Genomic DNA, 22,885 nt, shown 5'->3' with positions numbered 1-22,885 from the left:
TTTGCTCTGAAGGGCTCTCTACCATAATAAGGTATATATTTGTAGTTGATCAAATAAAAGAAAATACTAATAAATTATATAAATAACATAGGTTCCATAATAGAAGTCATTTCCGGCACTTTCTAAGTGGGTATGTTGTATGCCATTCTTGACTTTGACCAATTTACCCTATTTTTGTTCACATAATTACATTAGTTTGGAATTTCTTATTTAATTTACATTTTACTTTAAAGTCTATATTATTTTTGTAATTTATTTTTTAAATAAGAAAGATATATTAGGAAAGTGTATTTAAAACTGATTTTTGCTATATATATATAAGCGTTGGCATTGAAAGCTAACAAAACGAGTTACTGTTAGTGGCACGATGATTATTGATTGGGCGTTAAAATTTGATTTTGGTAAATTGCTTGACCCCCGCGTTGCCGTTTACCAACTTCAACCATTTTCTTCCGTCTTCTCAACTTCCAACTCACTCAGATTCCTCTCGCCTGAGCTTCCACTTCCACTTCCATGGCGAGGATCAGGAATCGGTCTTTACCCACCAGACGCTGCTTCTCCCATCTTTCCTATTTGCTCAACAGCCCCCGCCGATTGGTCTTCCTCTTTGGTGCCTTTCTTTGCGCCACTTTCGTCGTTTGGGATCGTCATGCTCTGCTCGCCGATCACCAGGTTGTTGTCTAATTGATCGTTCATCGGATTCATTTTGTTGATTTTCGACTTGTATTCTACATTCCACTTATTCGAGCTTTTTCCTACTTGCAGGAACAGGTTTCTAAATTAAACAGAGATCTAAGTCAATTGCAAAGTGCGGTAAGATGTTTGACAGCGCTTTAATTTCTTTGATTGAGATAAAACTTAGGTTGTGAGAAGTTTAAATGAACATTGCGACGTTTGATGATTTCGTATGGCAGACCGCTCAAAATTAAATTGTCTGGAAGCTAAAAGTTATTTTGTGGTAATATTTTTATTCCAATGACTGCATATGAAAATACTCGCCTGATGTTAAATTATACAGTTGGAAGATTTAAATATTAACCACGGCGGTTCCTTTGGAAAGAGAAGTTTGAGTTTCAAGAAGAAAGTTTCTATTACTAGTGATCCCCTCGATCGTCAGAGAAGTGAGAAAGTCAAGGAGGCTATGATTCATGCTTGGAGTTCATACGAAGCTTATGCATGGGGAAAAGATGAGCTTGAGGTATGACGTATGATTAATGTGAACAAGAATATTGCTCTCTGCTCACTAATCATTCTACGCATTTTAGGTCTAAATTGGGATTAGTGAGCTCTTATCATATAGAAGCGAATATACTAGTTGTAATGATTTCTCTTCCTTTTCTGTGGAGTACCAGCCACAGTCTATGACTGGTGTCGACAGCTTTGGTGGTCTTGGAGCAACCATAGTAGATTCTCTCGACACATTGTATATTATGGGTCTCCACCAGGAGTTTCAAAAAGCAAAACAGTGAGTCTACCAATTATTTCATTTCCACTTTTGTTAGATCAACTAGCTTTATTCCAGCAAAGTACAAAACTTGACAAGAAAAAGATGATTGCCTGAGAGTTTATAGAGGATCTTATATGGAAATAGATTTCATTTTATTAGGAGAAACAATCGTAAATTCAATTCGATGATTCCTACAGATTTATCTTATAAAATTTAGTTGTTTCTCTTTTAAAAATGGTATATTAATCCTTTTTCTTTCTTCATATTCGTTTTTCTAAATCTTGTCTGTGATATCTCTATATGTTTGTCTTTAGGCCAACTAGGTAGTTTCCATCTTTGGAATTTTACATCTTTAGATTTTTTGACAGGTGGGTTACAAATTCATTGGATTTCGACAAGGATCTCGAAGTCAGCGTTTTTGAAACAACAATAAGGTGGTCTCATTGGAGCTGACATGTTATATTCATTGTCTTGGAATGAAAAAAAAAATGATTCTAATTGTGTTGCCTTTCATGTTAGGGGAGAAAATAATATGCTACTCTTCTATTGTCTATAATTGATTTGATGCAAACCATTTTCTCACTCAGAGTCGTCGGTGGACTTCTTAGCGCATATGATCTATCTGATGACATAGTTTTTCTTAACAAGGCAAGAGATATAGCGGATAGATTGCTGCCAGCATGGGATTCACCTTCAGGGATTCCTTATAATTTCATTAATTTAGCTACTGGGAGGGCTCATAATCCTTCTTGGACAGGAGTAAGTTGTTTATTTCCACTGCAGCATTCAGCATCCTTAGAATTCTTTTGAGCCCAATCTTACGTTCTTAGGCTTTCTCCTTGCCTGCTGAGACACATCAAGCTATTTGCTTCTTTACTGATATCTGTGATAAATGTAATGACGACTTTGATTTTTGACCTGCGTTATTATAATCTTCGGCATGTCCTCTTTATAAAAGTTGTAATTTTCGATTGAAGAATAATGGAGAGAGATGGGTAGGAAAAATAAGATCACCATAAACACGTGGATTATGCAGTAAACTTCAAAAAGAGGAAAAAAGCCAAGGACTATCAAAATATATTACATGGAAATTTGTTACACTTACAGTTACATTCTCAGGAAGAACCATATTTTTTACCGAACAGCAGAGAAGTGTGGAGGAAAGACAAGTACTATAAAATAACACCATATAGCACAAGAGTTCATATTAAGGAACAAAAAAAAGAACTGCTAACATTCCTATCATAGATCCAAATCCCAAATACATAATAAACTCTATTAATTCTTTCCCGAATAAAAAAATTTCACCTTTTATTAACTCTAGAATTGCTACATTTCCATGTAAGCTTGCTGCACAAACTTTTTAATAATCACTGCTAAAGGTTGAAATTAAGTGACAGCTTGCAAAACTTAAAAGAGCAAGAAAAAGACTGCTGGAGAATTTTGATGAGATACAAACAAGGGTGGCTACCCCAAACATATAGCTATTTTAACTATTATTTTGTTCTTGAGCTACTGCTCTACTACAACAGCGTTGGGAGAGTTTTTGAGTTTGTTGTTTTCGCATTTCTACACATTGTGGTTGTATTAGATGTTATACAACTTTAGGAAACTCAGAACATGGAAAATATTTTCTTCCTTTTTTTAGAGTTATGATCCTCTAGATAACTGCCCATTTTGAATTGACCTTGTAATTATCTTTTACCCAGGGCAAGAGTGTTCTTGCAGATTCTGGTACAGAGCAGCTGGAGTTTATAGCTCTATCTCAAAGGACAGGAGACTTAAAGTATCAGCAGAAGGTTGTAGCCTGTTGGAATTCGTTTATTTACCTTAGTATCGAAGTTGTGCACACTCACTTGCAGAGAAACCAGGCATTGCCTTTCTCTGTTTTCAGGGTCAGGGTGGTTATTATTATTATGTGCTCTTCTAGAGGTGCACCTTGACACTCACCTAAACACTGGTCGCACTTAAATGCACTTTCAGTGCCTTATATGGCAAGCGAGCAACAAGCTATTTCTTTTTGATGTCCTAATTTTGTTTTTCAACAAGGGAGAGCAAATCTATCACTTAATTTTTCTGTTCTTTTGCCTTTTTCTATGGCAGGTCTAAACATATGAGTTTGATAACTCATGTGCTTAAAAGAGATATGTTTGGGGTATATTACATGTATTTTATTTGTACCTTCGGGTATATTATATTAATTTTTATGCAGATATCTTTCACTTAATCTAAAATTGTGTCTTACCCCTTATAAAACAGTGGTTCTATGGCATATACAATATACATGATCAACAAGGGCTGAGGTCGATTATAGCCATTAATGAATAAAGTTATTTTGAATTATATTGGCCAGTGGCATAATGATGACAGCCTCTGTAACATTTTAGGTGGAAAACGTCATAGCACAGATAAACAAAAATTTCCCAGCAGATGGTTTACTTCCCATTTTTATTGATCCCGAGGTTGGAAAAGCATTATCTGGCACAATCACCTTTGGTGCCATGGGTGATAGGTATTTGATTAAGAATTTTTGAGTTTGAAGAATTGAACTTGCATTTAACCTATTCATATAGATTGATCATATTTTCGATTTCTATGAGGTAGTTTTGATTGTGTCAAAAATTTTGTTCCAGTTTTTACGAATACTTACTCAAGGTCTGGCTACAAGGAAACAGAACTTCAGCTGTAAAACACTACAGGTAAGAAAGCACTTTTCCTTATGCTGTAACAGCGTATTCTTTGTAATTTCTACTTAAATCTGTGATGGGGGCCTGAGCCTGTCTTTTGATTGTGAAAAGGAACCAAAATTAATAATAACAGTATTTAATTGTTCCTTCTGTATTTACCTTTGATGTAAAACTATTTTCTTGTCAAGATCAAGCTCTTTTCTTGGAATTTGAATGCAGGGAAATGTGGGAGACTTCAATGAAAGGCCTTCTGAGCTTGATCAGGAAAACAACACCATCTTCTTTCACATATATTTGTGAGTAGGATGGAAATTCCCTGATTGACAAGGTGAATTATGGTAACTTTTTGCTAGTTACTCTTTATTTACTAATCTGAATTTTCTTCCAGATGTTCTCGTGGTCTTATGTTTTCCAATACTGAAATAATCCTGTGTAGATGGACGAATTGGCATGCTTTGCACCAGGAATGGTGGCTTTAGGATCATTTGGGTATGGTCCTGAAGATGCCCAAAAATTTTTATCCCTTGCAGAAGAGGTACTTTTAAATTTTAATGTCTAAAACTAGTCAATTTTATTCTCATTGTTCACGGCCTCTCTAATTCCAATTGTCTAAAAGTTGAGCTACCAGAATATACTGTCCAAGATCAATGTAGAGTATAACACCGTCCCATTAAAAGACTGTCTTGAGTCTTGACAGATTCATTCAATCATCAACTGGTGCAGTTATGCTCTAAATTAAGGAAAACAAATTAAGGAGTAATCCATGTTAGATCATGTCATCCCTTGCCTGTGCTTTTGTATATAACTGCGAACCTGTTCTGAGCTCAAGGCCATTTATACTTCAATCGACAAAGATTGGGTTGACTGGTTTACAGATATAGTAAATATATTGAAGTCTTCTTATTGCCTAATTTTTTGATGTAAAAGTATCATCCGTTTCTTGGGCACTATTCTGAAACTTTATGAAATTAATTCGCTTTGCAGCTTGCTAGGACATGCTATAATTTCTACCAGACAACGCCTACAAAGTTGGCTGGAGAGAACTATGTCTTTCGCCCTGCGACGGTACATTTACTGAACTATATAGAGAGAATAATTTGGTGTTGAAGTCGCTTGAAAGGAAGAGGTTTCAACTCATGAACGAACACTACTTTCAGGACATGACTGTTGGCACGTCATGGAATATATTGAGACCAGAGACAGTTGAATCGCTCTTTTACCTCTGGCGTCTCACTGGTAACAACACGTACAAAGAGTGGGGTTGGAATATATTTCAAGCATTTGAAAAGAACTGTCGCATAGAGTCGGGATATGTCGGACTGAAAGATGTAAGCATTTCTACCATAACTGAATTATAAATAATTGCATCATAAGCATTAGTCTATATTGGTAAGATGCTCCGACTAGAACCATCTCATTTAGTTGTGTTAGATCACAAGTTCATGTCAAGGTCAGTGAGTAGATCCTAATAGAAAGGTTGTGAACATTTTTCCAGTTTTAAACTGCAAATTAAACAGGTCTTCTGTCTCCATCTGCTGCTAACAATGCCACTCTCGGTTTGATTTTGTGATCACTTTCTTATAGGTTAACACCGGTGTGAAAGACAACAAGATGCAAAGCTTCTTTCTTGCAGAGACCCTCAAATATCTTTACCTGTTGTTCTCTCCACCCTCCGTTATACCGTTAGATCAGTGGGTATTCAATACAGAGGCCCACCCTCTAAGAATGAAGACCCGACTCGACAAGGAAGCTTCCGAAAGACAGTATCACAAAAACATGCCTAAAGTTAAGTTGTACGGCAGAAAGGTTGATCCAAGTGGAACTAATTTTACATCAATTTTAACTATGTAAGCCAGTCTGCCAAGTTCGAGGCGACGGGGACGTTGAGCATCTAGTTCTTTGATAAAGGTATTAGAGGTTACCTTATTGGCAAGCAACTATTAACATGCTTGTAGATTGGTGTGTTTGATAGTAACTTATATGCAATGCTGTATAGGTTATTGGCCAAGACAGAACAGTTGTTTGTAGCGTTTGAACATGTGATATAGCTAGCAGGCATGCATGGCCCAGTAAAGTTTTGGAAGAATGGTTTGTGTTTGTGTTTGTGGTTTGTTTAGCTTCATATAACCCCTCTTGTGAACAAGTTCTTCAAATTGGGGTACCTGAAAAAGTTTCGCATTAATATTTCAATCAGTCTATAACGGATCAGGAAGAAAGTTTATAACGAAATAAAATGAATGCTCTGCTTTAAGATATCTACAATTCTTTTGGAAAAGTAATCCAACTGTAGGACTATGTTTTGTGATTTTACTACAATTGTCGTCTCTTTTATGAACTTAAGTTGCCATTTTTCTTTAAATCACAAGTGGCAATTACCCACATACTATATAAAAATATATATATTAATTTTTACTTTGAATTCAATTTGTTTAGTCCAGACAATTAATTCTGCTCATATTGATCAACAGTATAAGTCAAAAATAAGAAAATAAAGGCAGAAAACTTACTGTTCAGCTCACCTAGATAATCTCCCAGCCTGAAAACAAGGTCACATCACATTGTACTGCACTTTACTCTCTCTCTCTCTCTCTCTCTCTCTCTCTCTCTCTCTCTCTCTCTCTCTCTCTCTCTATATATATATATATATATATTATATAAGAACAAAAAGTCAGAGTTTTGATCTATAAGTGGGGGAGGTTCTTTAGGATCATATAACACTTTTTTTCTTTTCCTTATATAAATCTTCTAGAACCTCATCAAATTTTAAAGACGAAAAAGCAGTTTTCAAAACACGATATTAATTTTTTTTTAAGTTGAATTTTAGTTAAAATATTGAATTTTTATGCAGAAATGCATGCAAACTTATATATGTCTCATGCCTCGTCGTCTAAAATATTCTCTTTCCATAAAAGTAATTAGCCGGAGAGATTAAACTCAATCTTCTTTTGAGTTATTTAACGCAATTTAGAATCCATTTGATAACATTCTTGTTTTTGTTTCTTTATTTTTAAATGAAGAAAATTGTATTGCATGGTTTCAATCTCAAATAATTCAAATATGATAAAATAATATTTTTATTTATATTTTGAAACACATTGGAAACGGGAACAAGAAAAGAGAATCGTATTTTGGTTGTTTCCAAAATTTCTATACAATTGTAGAATGTTTCCCAAAACACGAGAAACAAGAAACAAAATTAGTTATAAAATACTTAGATTTTTTTAAGAAAATTAAAAACTAGAAACAAGAAACGAAAAGGTTACCGGCCTTAGTTTCCTTTTTGTCAATTTTTTCTCCAACAGTAATTTATACATAATAGAGAAAAAAGGTTCTCTCTTTACACATATTAGGAAGTGGGAAAAGATAGAGAAACGACAAATGTTCTTACTTTATTTCAAGCACAAAAATGGCAAATATGTATTCCTTAAGTGTGTACCCCTAAATCCTAACCATTTGAACATAGCTCAACAGGTAAAGATACATATTTCTAACATTATAAGTTCAAATTTTCATTCCTAGTGTTGTATTAAAAAACTCAAAACCCAACGCAAACACAGTACAATGGACTTAAATAAGGAGATAATAAATAAGCTTAACTATAAAAATAGAAAAACAAAAACAAAAATGCCATCAAAGGAAAGGAAACTGCCCTGCATAATTTTATTTCACCAACAACATTCATGATCATGATTCATGAAAGAGAACTAAATCAAGTAATTGACGAAACTAAAAGTATTTGAGAGTGATTATTATTTTTCTTAAGAAGTGGGTTGGGAGGGTGTCTTTTTAGTACAACAAATTGAGGTATGAGTATTCAAACGAGTAGATGTCAATTACTACTAAGTTATATTCCCGTTCATGTGGGTCAAAGAGATTCGAAGCACCGTAAATGAAAAATAAAAATAAAATGGAGTAGAAATTTGATACATTAAGATGGTACACAGATCAGGCATTTGGTGGAACTGGATATGTAGAAAGAGAGCGAGGCAGGATTGGAATGGCAAAAGAAGTCTCCAACAGAACCCTATGTTGATATGACTCGGGATATGCTACAGCTGCTTGTGCTTCTATTACATCTTTCAGCACCTTTCTGTACCATTTCTTCATCTTCTTCACCATGGCTAAGCATCTAAGTTTCACCCATCTCACTCTTATCTTCCTCACCATCCTACCAAGCCGCCCCGGCCCCGACCCTGACCCCGGTCCCCCGAGCCTCGCCACCGGCATTCGTCGCCTCCGACGAAACTGGATCCCCCGACGTGCCGCGCACCGCAGCCCGGGGCCATTTTCTGTCTCATAACCTTCACCCATCTGGCTTTGACAGTGAAAGAGATGGAAGAGATTTATGTATGAGATAGAGAGGCTGATGAACTCAAATTTTGCATATAACATGTGCACTGCAGTTGCTAGGCTGTTTGCTATATAAATATAAACATCATAATTTACAATATCATATACATATTCATATATATGGCCTTTCATCTGGGTTACTGTATCTTTTTGTTTTTAGTAAGAGCCAAGTTTTGATGTCGCCCCTTTTGGTCTTCTAATCATATTGGATCAGGGGTATTTTAGTCATATTTGATGAGAGGTCTCAGGTTCGAACCTTATGAGAAAGCTTAATAAAAAATTCTTGATGTCTCACAGGTTGATACGGGGGATTAAAGCTTTGCCTTCGAAGAAAAGAATACACGTCAATTACCACTAAACTATATTCATATTCGCAAACAGGACCAACTTTAATCTATGTAAGTCGTTTTTTATATATATTATTGTTTATGCATGGAACCTTATTTTAACTTATTCTTTATTTTTCAACTTTTATTTTCTAATTGATGTTGATCGGTATGCATGTCAAGTGGACCTTAGTGGAAGAATCAAATGGTAGATCATTATAAAAAATATTGGAAGAAAAAAGTTTTGATTTAAATTGTAGGTCCATGAGTTAGTCGAGAGTTGGATCACATGAATTACCTACATATTATACTCCAACTTAACTTTGAATTTTGAAGTCCATTCAGATTGGTTTTAAATTCTACTGGAACTTGGTAATTGAAACCTATTTTTATTCGAATAAAAAAAAAAGATAAGAAACAAAAAACAGTTACCGAACATCTGTTTTAAAAAGAAAAATAATTTAAAAGAAATAAGAAAAAGAGAAAAGAAAAAACCTTAATTATCAACAATAATGAAGGGATAAGATAAAGAATGAATTAATTTGAGACTTAGAACATCGTTAAGTAATTACTAATACAATATAAAAAAAAAAGGTTGAATTATTGAGGTTGGATGGAACTTTTGAGTGACCCACATGGTGATGTGATGCAACATATATAATATAATTCCCAATTTCCTTTATAAAAAATTTATGGGAATATATTATGTCATAAGGGCATACTTGGAAATAACTTTGTTGTCTCTTTCTTTCTTCTCATATATATATATATATAATATATATATTTTTTATATTTTTTTTTCTTCCTTGGAGAATACTCTCTCTTCTCTTAATTAGCTCAGTTGTGAACAAATCTGATTTCAAATCTCATGTTCTTAGCATAAAACAAAGGGCTTGGCTTGGAGAGATGACAATGGTTTGTTTAGCATAATTGGAAGATTGGGAAAGATTGTAATGCACAACATATTTTGTTTTATATTCTTTTTGTCGTAAACAATTTTGTAATTTTTATAGCAACCATCCATTTAGGTCAAATAAATGTTCAATTTAAGGCATCCAACTCTTTGAATTAAAGATCACATGATCTATTTTCTAACTCAACCTTTTCTTTTATACATGTTGAAAATGAGTAAAATGTGTTTGATTATTCCTATTGGAAATATAGAATCGAAAGATCTTGCAGAACAAAAAATAATACTAAGTAGCGAAAAGCGTCTTGATGTTGCTATGGAAGACCATGACGCTGGTTTGAGGCATAACTTCACATTTGGAGCGTCATGTGGCTGGTTTGGAGGACCATGACACTCGCACAAGTTAAAAAGGTGGAGAAAAAAAGTTTTTGATTTTTTGTTTCTTTTAAACTTAGGTAAGTTGGTAGTTGGATATTATAATTAGAGGAAAAAGTCAGCAGATCTTTCCTTCCATGCAAGGGTCGTATATATATTGTTTGAGATTTTGGGAGAGCTTTGCGTATAGTGATTCATGAGTCTTTTATTTTAGAGAATGGTGAGAGAAATCATTCTTGAGTAATTGCAAACTCGAGTACTATTTCTCTTTGACATTTTAGTGAAACTTGTAATAGTAGTTGAGAATTATTACGATTCATTATTTTTCTGGTTGCTGGCAAGTTTTAAGTTGGTTTATCTATTGTTTTTACATGTTGAGCGCCAGAGAATTTGCCACTCCGTTGCATATTCGAGAGGTAACAGTTAGCCCTTCAAATTTCTTTCAATACAATAGTTATAGAACAAGTCGTTCGTTTTATGGGATAACTTCGGCCTCGAGCTCGAGGTTTTCAACACAGCATTGATTTCTGTTGTGATCAATCAGAGGTTGGATTTCATTCTCATAATTATCTTTTTTATTAACTCAGATAATGAACGAGGGAAAGAGTCAATTTCTGTCCAAATTCCTTCCAAAGCTGACCTAAATTTATTCTCCCTTTGAATTATTTGATGGGGATCGAAAAAAGGAGAATAAAAGCATCCACATATCACTTTAGGGTATTCTCAAAATTGACCTAATAAATTTTACGATTCGGACAACACCATATAGAGTATATTAATTCTGTGTCCCTCATTTATATTTAGGTTGTTGATTTTTTTTAGATAATTTTTTTAGTTTAAACTTGAGACGAGTTTGAGTTAGAACAATTAAAAAAAAAGTCAATGTCAAACTTGAAATTATATTTACCTTATTTTTATATTATATTGTGCTCCCTGAATGAAATTCCTAGATCTGTCACTCCTCTACATCACTGGATTTCATAGACTTGAAACTAATTTTTTTAATTTTAAATTTATAATATTTGTTATAATTTTTTAAACAAAACTTATATATCAAAGAGAGAGGGCCAAACAGTCACAAGTGACCAGACAAATTTTAGAAATCAAAAGCACAAGCCCATAAAGAAGTTTTTTTGTAATGCACTCTAATCAATTTATATAATATATGATATAGAAGAATCTCACCTCAATAATTTGGCCATTTGCATATTATAAAAGATATTAAAACCCAACCACATTTAATTCCATGGAAAAAAAAGTGATCAATTTGGAGCTTAAAAATGGAATACCTCGGCCCAACTTTTTTTTATGTGGAGGTAGGAGATTCAAACTCGCGATCTTTTGGTGGAAGATAGATTTCTTAATACAACTTTGTTACCAGATCCAAGTTACATATTCTTCTAGCTTTGCATATTAACCATTACTTTGGATACAAAATTTTTGTATTTGCAAAGGGAATGCAAATAAAGTCTCACATTGGTTAGGGAATAGAGCCTAATTATTTATGGTATATAGATGATGATAATTATCTCTAGGTATGGGACGTTTTGGTGAAACGAAGAGCAAAGAAGTGAATGTTATGTCTAAAGCGAATAACATCATACAATTGTAGAGATACTGTTGTCTTTAACAAAAATCTCATTTATGATCAATTGCAATAGTAATAACGTTGATCATATATGTCCTCAAGACGTAGATATCTCTACTATTTCTTTTTATGTAGACTTTAACCGATACACTAAACTAGTGAAGTTTTTGCGAAAAAGTAAAGAATTTTGTGAGATATAATTTGACAGGATTAGATTTTCCTCATCTTTCCACAATGAGAAACAAGCAAAAATGTAAGTTTGAGATTCTAGATGGATGCCACTTGTCAAAAGAAAAATTTTATTTAGTAAGTATGGATTATTATTATTATGATTATTAAATGATAGTATGAGATTATTTACTTTAGAGATAAGCTTACCTGATTTGATTTGATTGTTGGTTTCTTATTTTAAAACAAATCCTTATACTTTATTGTATATTTAAAAAATTTTTGGATCCAAACAAATATATGACTACATCTATCATTTTAATTCATAGCTACTCTACTAACATATTTTATCGATTAATAACATTGATTGTCTATGCAGACCCATACTTTTTAGGAAAATACTTGACTGGCCAAATCTTGTTTTCGCTACCATTGAAAATTTGACCATTCATCAATTTTTATAAAAAAATCTCAGTTTTTGTATTTCTCTCTTTTAGTTGTTAAACATTTCATAGGGATAAGGACAAAATTGCTCCTCAAAAGTAAGGAGCAAGTATTTTTCTATTTTTTTTATTAGGAGGGGAGAAAAAAAAAAAGAAAGACGAAAAAAGCTTGTCGCTTTTAAATTACCTTGTCATTAAACCATGACTTGTTATGGATGGACCTGATGGGGTATCACAGATCAAGTTGAATCACTCGTTTGTTTTCTTTCTAGTGAATGAACTTGAATTGCTTTGACAAATGACAATAATGGTGATTGATTTGTGCAATATAATTTTTGTGAGTCACTAGTTCTTTAATTATTTTGTCATTAATTGCTTACTTGATTGGAGAATGACCTTGATGGGGTGCCACACATCAAGTTGTGAATCACTCTTTTAATTTTTCTATGCAATAATTTTTTTTTAGTACTTGTATGTAATAATTGAGAAATGATAATGATAAATTTTATATTTTTATAACTTATTATGTACTCAAATTTGAAATTTATAGCTTCAAATATTCTATATTTATTCTTAATTATTTGCATAAAAAAGTTTCCTTCAATTTATTGCTAAACTTTTCTATTGCATTTAATAGAATTATTACATACCACCAATATACAATATACTTTTGCGTTAAGCAATGTCTATCAAGTCTATAGAGTAATACAAGATTTGAGATCTTTTTTAAAAAAAAATCAAGATTAAATTATGGGAAAAAATAAAATCTAAAAAGATGTACTAAGGGTGTATTTGGGAGTGGCTAAAATCACTTTTATTACGGTAAAAATCACTTCTCTTTTCATTATGTTTGAAAAATTAAAAAAAAAATTGATTTTATGAAAGTTTAAAATTACTTTAGATTAATTTTTAAGGTATCACTAAATAGTGATTTTAAAAAATCAATTATATTTAGGCGTGTTTGGGAGTGATGGTGGTTTTGAAAAAATAGATTTAAGTATAAATTGATTTTCCAAAATCACCCACCAAGTGAAACTTTTTTTTTAGTACAACATTTAGGAGTGGAAGATCGAACTCACCACCTCTTGGTTGGAGATACCTTAAAATCAATTTAAAGTAATTTTAAGCTTTTCGTGAAAGAAAGTGATTTTAATAACAACAAAAGCAGTTTGGGCAAAGCATATCAAGATTGATAGATTACATCTCAAAATCAATTGGGAAAAAAATAGGAGTAGTCATGTCTATTATAAATCTTTGTTAGATATCTTATATTTTCAATATGAGGTCCTTAACATATCCATCATGGTTTGTGGCTTATCGATCTTTACTGAATCCCATTTTTTTGGACCGGACTAGTTGCAGTCAAAAGATTATAAATGATCAGTAATTTCAATGGGTAGAATAACCCTTCCCAACTAACTACCACAAATCCGCTTTTAATCGATATATTTGACAAATTAAAAAATTAATTCTGAAAGTTTGAAATTACTCTAAATTAATTTTTAAAGTATCAATTATGCTTAAATCTATATTTTCAAAATCAATTATTTTTCCGGTGACTCCCAAACCCTCCCTAAATCTGTTTTAATTACATTACCACTCAAAAGGGGTGAAAAATGAAGGATCAAGTTTGGTCTGTTCATGAAGGCACATTGATGATTGAACACTCACCAACTAATAATCCTGCACACCTTTAATTTTATTAAATCCATCTAACCTAGTTTCCAAACTCTCAATGATCGATTCTGTTAGGTCACCAATTTCAACAAATCCCCCTTTTTCATCGGATTCAATTTTCCCTTCTCAAAATCTCTCGGAAAATAAACCCAAATCGAGAACAAAATGGCAGAGATCAAGATGTAGCAAATTTAATTAAGCCTTATATTTGACATTGAGCATCATCAATTATTCCTAATCATCGGTTTCTCGGGAAAATTTTTGAAGTATTTTCGTATATGATTTTGTAAATCTCAACCAGAGAGAGAAGTGAAAGAGGTGCGGGATGGAGCGAGAGAGCGGCGGCGGATTGTCGGAGAGTCCAGACTGCGGCGGAGGATCTGCGTCATCGCCGCTATGAGATGGGGCGTCGGGTCCGGCGGCGGTCCGGCGGCGGCGAATTTGCTGCGGAAGCTCATGTGGTTGGCCATGGCTTGGGCGGTGGTGATAAGTTGGCCGGACTTGAGAATCTCGTCTTGAACCGCCTCCGAGCAGAGACCGCAGATCCATTTTCCGGCGAATCGGCGGCGGATCCGCTCGATGTAGCCCGCCGTGCACTCCTCCGTCAGCCCACAGCACTCGCATTTCGCCAATTCAACTTCCATTTTCCCGATTACCGTGATCGTAACACCTTAATTTCCAAGAACTAGACCATAAGTTTCAGAGAAAATTGAAATTGCTCTGTTTTGTTCTGTTCTGCGAAAACGAAAACAATTATTGAGATTGGGAATTCATAAGGCGATCCATAAAATTTCAGAAACTTCAGAATGAAATCAGAATAGAAAGATTACCTTGGATTTAGGTTTTTTTGAAGTAATTCTGTGTGTTTTATCTTTCCTTTTTACATTCTCCTTCTTCACCAGAATCTTTGTCTGCAACTCTAATACGAGACGTCAAAAACATTTCAAAATAGAGACGAAAGAACAAAATAATTAAGAACTTTGACAAATTTTTAGTTTCTCTCTCTCTCTCTCTGCAGAGGAAATAATTTGACAAAATTTGAGAGAGAAAAGCCAGGGCAATGATTGATGGTTTTAAAGGGGGTGAACTGCAGTGTAATCCTTGTTGGCATTGCTGTCAGTGAATCCTAGCCGTTGATTGCTGCATTTGCCAGCAAGGAACAATTGATCTGCCCATTATATGCTACTTCATTAAACTTACCAATTTCAACTCTAAATTAATCAAATGATATTCAACAAAGAACTTGACTCGCCAATTTGGCGACCCGCAAACAACATATAAAGATACGTCGACAGTTACTTCATTATTCTAATAATCTATTAAATGTAGGAATCAAAATGATTATTTTATTGAATGTTTGGGATTGAAGTCTACCTTTTTCCAAAATTCAAGAAATAGCATAGGATCTAGAAGTTATTTTAATTATTAAACATAAAAACATAATTATCATTTTATAGTTCAACCAATATGTGGTGGGGAATTGGATTTTAAACCTCAAGAAAGATAGTCAACATGATTGCAGCTTTAAAAAAAAACAAAAAACAAGACTTTTCTACTCAATTATAGTATGAATTGGCTGCCGACCTGAGCCTAACCCGACTAGTAAGACACTAATCTCTGATCAAAAGGTCGTGAGTTCGAATCCACACCTCCAACATGTTGTACTAAAAAATGCTACTAGATTGGTTTATATATCCATTTTGGTCTCTCAACTTTTAAAGAGTAATTACTTTCGTTCTCACTATTATTCTAACGCGTAATGTCCACCGCCCACCCACACATTTGTTGAAGAGTATATATATGCTCACTTAATAACTTGCTTAATTATCAAACTTTTTTTTTAGTAAAAACAATGATAAAGTGAAATTTTGAATCTCCTATCGTCAAAAAAGTCATTTGGTGTCTGCAGAATTATTCATACTCATGTTAGCACATAATACATCTTCAAAGTCATCATATAATTATACATTTTTTACCAAGATTAAAATAGCAGATAAGTTTTAAAGTTTTAAAGTTTTAAGTAAAGCAATAGAATTTAAACTAATCACAAACAGTGTTGTGGAAGTATCACTCTCTCTATTAACGTTATAATTTTTTTTATAGATAATTCTTTAATGCTATTAACACCCAAATTATTCTTAAATTGATATTGCTCAAGCAGAAAGATCATTCTTAAATGATGTAGCACACATGAAATAGAAGTAATATCTACATTTCAGTAGTATTGAAAATTTTATCATTGCAATTTCTTTACTAACTAATTAAGGCTACCTATGTTGGAATAGGTGCTTAATTTATTCACTCTTTTTTTAGAGGGAAGAATTTTGTGGCAGACTTGTTTCTTTTACTGTTTTGTAGAAAATTTGTTAAAAAATTTAATGCCAGGACAGTCAGAATTCAATTAAAAAATGTCACCTCAACATGTCACGGCATTCCTCAACATGCCACGGCATTTTAGACCATTTAAAACTATTTTCAAAGACTAAACTAAAGTATTCATGTACTAAGAAAAGAAAACTAAAGTATTCCTTTCGAAATTTTAAGGACTAAATAGACACTAAACTCAAAATTCAAGGAACCAAAATTGCATTTTCCCGTATATTTTATCTCTCCAATCATCCTTTAACAGTCTAGTTTAAAACCTAAATACTTTCACTTATTAACATTACATATTAATTTACATTTTTTCATGTCGAAATAACAAGTTGATTATCAAATAAAATCATAACACTCTATAATTCACCATAAAGTTTAAAAGAAAAAAAGAATCTCATTCGAACAATATTTATATCATATGTATGTGTTTCTATAATCTATATCCAAAGTAAAAGAAATATTTCTCAAGACAGACCTTAAAATAGCAATTTTGAATCACTTGGGCAGCTATTCATGTCAAACACTAATTACAAAAGTCCAGTTTGCAGGTTCAGTGTTATTTTTCGGTTGCTTCTTCTGGAATAAGACAGGCTACAAGTTGTCTAACAACCAGCAAATAAACCTTGGAAGAGAAGCAGATCAAAGAATCAGCAGCTTTGAGAAACTGAAAGATCTTTGCATCAACAATAACAACATTCTGAAAGCAGCTTGCCTTGTGTTGTGTCATTATACTCGAAAGGACATTGAGCTCTGCCAACAAGTAATTACCTCGTTCAATGGAAAATTCTTGTTTTTAAGCAAATTTGTTTTCAAAATCAATTGGGGTAGGGCAACAAATCCTATTCTGTACAGCAGTGCTGAAGAAAATGTGTCAGATTTCTCTATAAAACTACCTCTCCACCCCATGAGTTTGACTATAACAAGTCTCCTTTTTCAAATTCTTTAATTAACTTTTCAATCTGTCTTCTGTAAGCTGGCATGTAGTGGTCACTTATCATTGTCTGTGACAATCTGAGTTTGCTGTAGAGTGATCTTGGTGTAAGGAAAATACCAATATTGGACTCTGCTGATGGGCTATTGCTGGACGTGGAGCTGCTGTCGCTTTCGCAATCAACGGCATCTGATTGAATATCGACAATGTGCATGATCTTCCCTGCAGGAAAGAATCTGTGTGCTTCCTTCATTTCAGACACAGACCCGTCCGACTCTCCTACTTCTGCCATAGCAGCAGCTTCTTCTTCCCTTATTTCCTTGGCCACATCAGTCTCACTCTCATCATAAAGTTCATGCTCAAGTTGCTGCCATAACTCAACTTCCGTCATTTGTTCATGTTGAATATGGCCCATGAGGGCTTGACCATCATCAGGCTCCTCTGCTATACCATGAGGATTTATCTCCTCCGAATAGGAACATTCAATTTCATTAGTCCACTGAATCCCTGTAGCTGAAGATTCAGGAAGTTCAATGGCTTCAACAGTTTCGTGAGGGGGTGATCTAAGTGGCCCACAGGATTCCGTTTTTCTTGGAGATGACTTTGGAGAATTTCCACCTTCTTCCGCCACTGAGTGAGAAGTCATGGCTCTACGGCGTGGGCCTATGCATGACCAAGATGATAAATGGAGTGAAGGTCGTGTCCATGCTGCCTGAGCCATGGTCTGGCATCTCCTCATCACAACCTGCGGAAGTACAGAACACAATAACATATAAATTTAATTATTATACACAAGACACGGGAATTAACCCGACATAACACCTTCCAAGAATATTTAGGGCCGTTTATTTTCGAGAAATTGAAATACATGTCCACCCCTTCCTCCATGTATTGCTTGACGTAAAACGTGGATTTATTTCTGGACATCTGACATCTTTATATGACTATGAAAGATGAGTTCATCCGTTTGTTTCTAAAAACATTGCATGAGGATGCCTAAGAACATCCTAAGATGCCTGAGCATCTGCGAGTGTTTCGGTATCCATCTCACTGGAATCCAAGATTACTGCAAAACAAATGGCCGCTTATTGGCAATCGCATACCTTGTTTATTTGAAGGCTAAACTAAAATCATGAGGTCCTAAAGCCTAATCATTATCCAAACGGTTTCAAGCCGCATTAGGTTTCAGTCAGCTATGAAGGAGAAGGCGAGAAGAACCAAATCACATCCACTCAAAGTTTCTGTCAAAGTCCAGATTTACTAAAATTATTAATACGTAGCAATCACAAGGGTACAATGCGTATTGCCATTACCTGTGTGCCACTAGAGACTGGTCTCAGAATTGCCCCTGCACCAGCAACTTTTTCTCTAGCACTGGCCATGGATGGGAGACGGGATCCCAATGCAGAAGCAGAACGGTAAACAGTGCTAAGAATTCGAGTGCGCTCAATTTGATTTCTCAGATCATTTACCCAGGCAGAAGCAGTCACCTATAACAGAAATTTCAGCGGCTTCAGCAAACGATTGGAGGGAAGTGCTTAAGTTAACTAAATTTCATGCCTCTTCCCTACATACATAATGTGTTTGTGTGTATATACACACACACGCATGTGTATTACCTACAGGCAACCTATTGTTTTAGTAATATAACCTATGGATGACCCCTTTAAGTGCAGAAGAAATAACGTGCTGGTTGTACACAGACATTTTCCAACTTTATAAATCTTAATAGCCAACCTTTTTCATATATCCATAAGAATTCTCAGCAAACCAACTCTACTAGGCAAAAATGTTCAAAAGGAATACGTGCAATTTTTGGGGGAGAACAAGAAATGATAAAATGAACCATAAATATTCACTACTAAATTCTAACTCAAATTTTCTTTCCCCAAAAGATAAAATATAATTTGAAAATCTTCAGAGAAAAAGACACTTAATTCATGGAGTAGTCACCTCTTAGATAAACTTAAAGCAAATAAATTTGTTTAATAATTAAATGGATTTGTAACATACCTCAGCGCGCAAGTCATCTACTGAAGCAGCTGAGAAGGTCGGCACCAAATCAGCTCCATTAATAACAGAAGTGATAAATTCATTGCCTGATTCTGCTAGTTCCCATGTCATACAAGCAGCTGCAGAGGTTACAAATATTCAGTAACGTGATACTTGATAGCTTCATAGAAAGAAATAAGAACATCATGTCCAAGCACAATGCCCATAGTCAAAAACAACCCAGAGATACCAGCAAAAATAATACAAACCTGGGGCAAATGTAACACAAGAAGTGATAGATAATTCCTTCTGCTCTCTTAAAATATAAGTTAGAAGTGCAGCTGTTCCTCCACCCAAAGAGTGCCCCACAACCTATTAGAATCCAACACAAGATTATTCCATCAAGCTTCCCTTATATTTTTATTGGTTGCAAAGCATCACGGTAAACTAACAAGAAATGTAAAACCTTAATATTATAACCAGAATATTGACCAAGTGCTTTCAAAAGACAAGGAGTAGATAGCTTTGCAATCCAACGAGCAGCTGCAACCATTCCACAATGTGCATATCCTAGAACTAAATTGCTAACCCCTCCCTCATGCACAACACTATGATGGAATGGCACCACAGCTCCAGTGGCAGCTGTAAGAGTGTCTTTGATACTGTGTGTTCCACGAATCAACAGAAGAATACATTTTGTTGTATGGTCTACTATAATGGTAAAAGCAGGCTTCAAAATCTGCAATCATGGATAGATGTGATAATGTTAAAGATAAATTAAACACAAAAGTGAGGGCGAGTATTAGAATATCTATTTCAATAGAGAGTGATTTATCCAAAGTTCATCATGACTTACTCCTGCTTTTGGTTCCTGAAGGAGAACATTTTCCTTAGAAAAACCAGTCTCTTCTAGAAACAGCGGAAATGGCTTTTTTGAGAAGTGCCAGCACAAAGTCAACAAATGCAAGAGGTACTTCAGCTCAGAAATTATTTCAGTTCCCTCAAGCTGAATACTGCCTTCATTGCCAAATACACTGCCTACATGTAAGTTTCCCTGCACATTGATGAAATACCATCAAAGACCAAACCAGCAACATTTGCCATTGATTTGAATAGTTCAGATGAAGCATTATCTTCTTATATTGAGGATTTTTTATATAAAGTAAACAAGAACTCATTGATGTCTGAAAAGTGGCAATAAAGAAAAAGGATATATCTTCCTTTAGAAGTATTACAACAGAGTACCCCAACAAAAAGAAATCTTCTTCAAGGAAATTACAACAGCATCCCCTTTAAAACTACTTCCACTCTAAAATATGCACATTGTACCCTAAAAATAACATCCCCACCCTCCCAATTCTACAAACCACATCCGATCAACAACTTCATATGGAATTGATCAAGCTAATAGCTATTATCTTCCTCCTTAATTCAAATTTCTCTAATCACCACTAAAGCAAGACTCTAAACTGATTGATCCTTTTGATAAATACAAGATTAAAAAAAAACTGAATTTTCTCCAGTAATCCACCATACCCACCATAAGAAACGAGAAAATTTTGAAGAATAACTCCTGGTTTGTTTTGAGAAGGTGAAACTCCAATATTTCCAATGTCATTTTTCTCCAAACTCAACAAGAAAGCATCCCAACCACCATAACATAAGCATTTCCGAGGAAAATTTGATAAAGCATCCTACCTTTTCCCTTAAAACCAAAAACTCCAAGACCCTTGGTATACCAAGATAATATAATCAACTCACCTTTTTTCTTCTTCCAGAAAGTCATACAAATAGACCACAAATAGATAATATAATAAAAATATACATGTTTATAGACCACAAAATAGAAGAATTTAGGCCTTCCTTTACCTCTAAGTAGATATATTAAAGATAACAATAAAATTCAACTAGAGGATAATTGCTCATCATATAAGATTTTGCGTATTTAGAGGAATGAAACCAAATTAAGTGAAGACCAGTAGACCACTATTATCGTGTACACCAAAAGTGATAGAAAACAAAACTCACACTTCAAAGCAGATACACCTTTAAGGAACCAGATTAAATATCAGTACCATCATTTTTGAAGGAAGACATAGTGAAGGAAAAAAACCAACCAGCCTGTTACATTACAATTTACATATAATAGGCTACATTTAATACCTTAAAAAACTACAACCATCCAAAAGCTCCATACCTGTCTCTTTAAGAGAAAGTTAATTCCAAATGCCAAATCCCCAATGGGCCACTTTCCAAGAGTCTCCGAGTACGTAAACCTAAGGGTCTCTGATAATGTTGAAATTGTCTCAAGCCATGTAGCAGGCGCTTGAATCAGTCTATGGGAAACTCGATCACCTCCCAGAAGAGCATGACTGGAAGTGTCATTACTATTGACATCTCCATCCCCTTGATCTCTGCTTGACTGCAATTTACGGTTCAATGTATAATATAGAAGTGCAGCAGCACCAGCAGCCGTGGCCATAGTTGCAGTTGCCATGAACTTATAATCCCTAAAGCATGAGTAGTAGAAAACAAGGTAAAACAATACGTTTACAGAAGTAAAAGCCCCTGAATTTCACAAATTTCCCAATCCCCAGACCCATGCAATAGGATCAGTTAATGATACAGAAGTTCAACTGCACGGACAAACAAAAGACAAAACTAGAGCTTTCAACTTCAACTCTGCTGATGAACAACAAAACCACAAAATTTCCCTAAAACGTGTCTATTATAAGCCGGTAGCCCACATTCGCATTCAGCAGGAGTAAAATTCATAGGGTCCGAAAGAAATAGATAGCCAAGAACGTGCTTTCTTCTCTTTCACATATTTTCGACGCAACCCAAGAGTTTACGGTTTAAACGACCAACATAGTGCCAATACCGAAACTAAATTGGAGCTGAACTTCCAAAATAAAATAGAAACCCAGAAGACATCTGAAAGTCTAGCATAAAAAGGCATATTTCAGCGAAGTTCAATTACACACCTGTCTCAGTGCAAAACAGAAAAACCCCACAAAAAAAAAAAAGAGGGAAATCGCGAATTTTTTAATCATATACCGAAAAAGCAAGATCATTCAAATGCGTACCGGAAAAACTACGATTCAGCACCGGAGTTTGATATCTTGGATTGTGCCACGAGGCTAAGAAAATTCTTGACCCCAAGCGTAACAGCTTGCTTCTCAATGGCTTCAGAGGAGGGGGCAAAAACTTACGAACGATTTCCAAGTTTATGCAATAGAATTGAGGTTTTTGGGGTTTCGATCGCTGCTTTCTCCGGAGCAGTTTAATTGATTCGCGACGAAGCAAAATAGGAAGTTTCTTAGTTTCGTTACTATATTTCTCAATTACACGCGGCAATATTTTCCTCTTTTTCCAAAATAACACGCGGCAATTTGTAATGAACCAAACCGACGTTGGAGGACAACGTTTCTAGTAAATACAATACACCAGGAATTTTATTTTAGTTAAGAATTAATACAAATTGAACAAAAATTAAAACTGCCTCAAAAAAAAAAACCAATAATGATACATGCAATAATAAGATTTTTTTTTTTTTTTGAGTTCAATATGTAATCAATTATTAATACTTTATTATCGTAAATATGATTTTTTTTA

At 34.4% G+C, this 22,885-nt stretch overlaps 5 protein-coding genes across 5 annotated transcripts; 2 read left to right on the top strand and 3 right to left on the bottom strand.

Annotated features, from left to right (window-relative positions):
* Window positions 1-375: 375 nt before the first annotated feature.
* Window positions 376-5,159, top strand: LOC111016949 (mannosyl-oligosaccharide 1,2-alpha-mannosidase MNS1). Its single transcript, XM_022292544.2, has 12 exons — window positions 376-672; window positions 766-813; window positions 1,019-1,198; window positions 1,353-1,465; window positions 1,816-1,881; window positions 2,035-2,206; window positions 3,157-3,246; window positions 3,835-3,959; window positions 4,081-4,146; window positions 4,354-4,462; window positions 4,571-4,669; window positions 5,119-5,159. Exons 1-10 carry the CDS (start codon window positions 514-516, stop codon window positions 4,436-4,438), a joined length of 1,104 nt encoding a protein of 367 aa, XP_022148236.2. The 5' UTR covers window positions 376-513; the 3' UTR covers window positions 4,439-4,462; window positions 4,571-4,669; window positions 5,119-5,159.
* Window positions 4,571-6,169, top strand: LOC148209482 (mannosyl-oligosaccharide 1,2-alpha-mannosidase MNS2-like). Its single transcript, XM_088128067.1, has 5 exons — window positions 4,571-4,669; window positions 5,119-5,199; window positions 5,292-5,462; window positions 5,719-5,940; window positions 6,131-6,169. Exons 1-5 carry the CDS (start codon window positions 4,571-4,573, stop codon window positions 6,167-6,169), a joined length of 612 nt encoding a protein of 203 aa, XP_087984193.1.
* A 1,682-nt stretch (window positions 6,170-7,851) lies between these two features.
* Window positions 7,852-8,557, bottom strand: LOC111016963 (uncharacterized). Its single transcript, XM_022292566.2, has one exon. It carries the CDS (start codon window positions 8,524-8,526, stop codon window positions 8,080-8,082), a length of 447 nt encoding a protein of 148 aa, XP_022148258.1. The 5' UTR covers window positions 8,527-8,557; the 3' UTR covers window positions 7,852-8,079.
* Window positions 8,558-14,154: 5,597 nt separating this feature from the next.
* LOC111016886 (uncharacterized) lies at window positions 14,155-14,642 on the bottom strand (the record flags this gene model as incomplete). Its single annotated transcript, XM_022292440.2, has 1 exon — window positions 14,155-14,642. A coding segment is annotated over one exon (378 nt), but the record flags the coding sequence as incomplete, so codon positions are not given.
* Window positions 14,643-16,721: 2,079 nt separating this feature from the next.
* Window positions 16,722-22,599, bottom strand: LOC111016928 (Alpha/Beta hydrolase fold-containing protein). Its single transcript, XM_022292509.2, is given in 9 exon segments — window positions 16,722-17,284; window positions 17,286-18,023; window positions 18,592-18,768; window positions 19,292-19,410; window positions 19,540-19,642; window positions 19,737-20,009; window positions 20,127-20,324; window positions 21,468-21,780; window positions 22,357-22,599. Coding segments are annotated over 8 exon segments (1,956 nt in total). The 5' UTR covers window positions 21,768-21,780; window positions 22,357-22,599; the 3' UTR covers window positions 16,722-17,236.
* Between the last annotated feature and the right edge of the window lie 286 nt (window positions 22,600-22,885).

The sequence above is a fragment of the Momordica charantia genome, assembly GCF_013281855.1.
Source record: "Momordica charantia cultivar OHB3-1 chromosome 8 unlocalized genomic scaffold, Mcharantia_2.0 BLBB01000008.1, whole genome shotgun sequence".
Classification (NCBI taxonomy): domain Eukaryota; kingdom Viridiplantae; phylum Streptophyta; class Magnoliopsida; order Cucurbitales; family Cucurbitaceae; genus Momordica; species Momordica charantia.
This window is presented reverse-complemented; position numbering and strand designations above follow the sequence as displayed.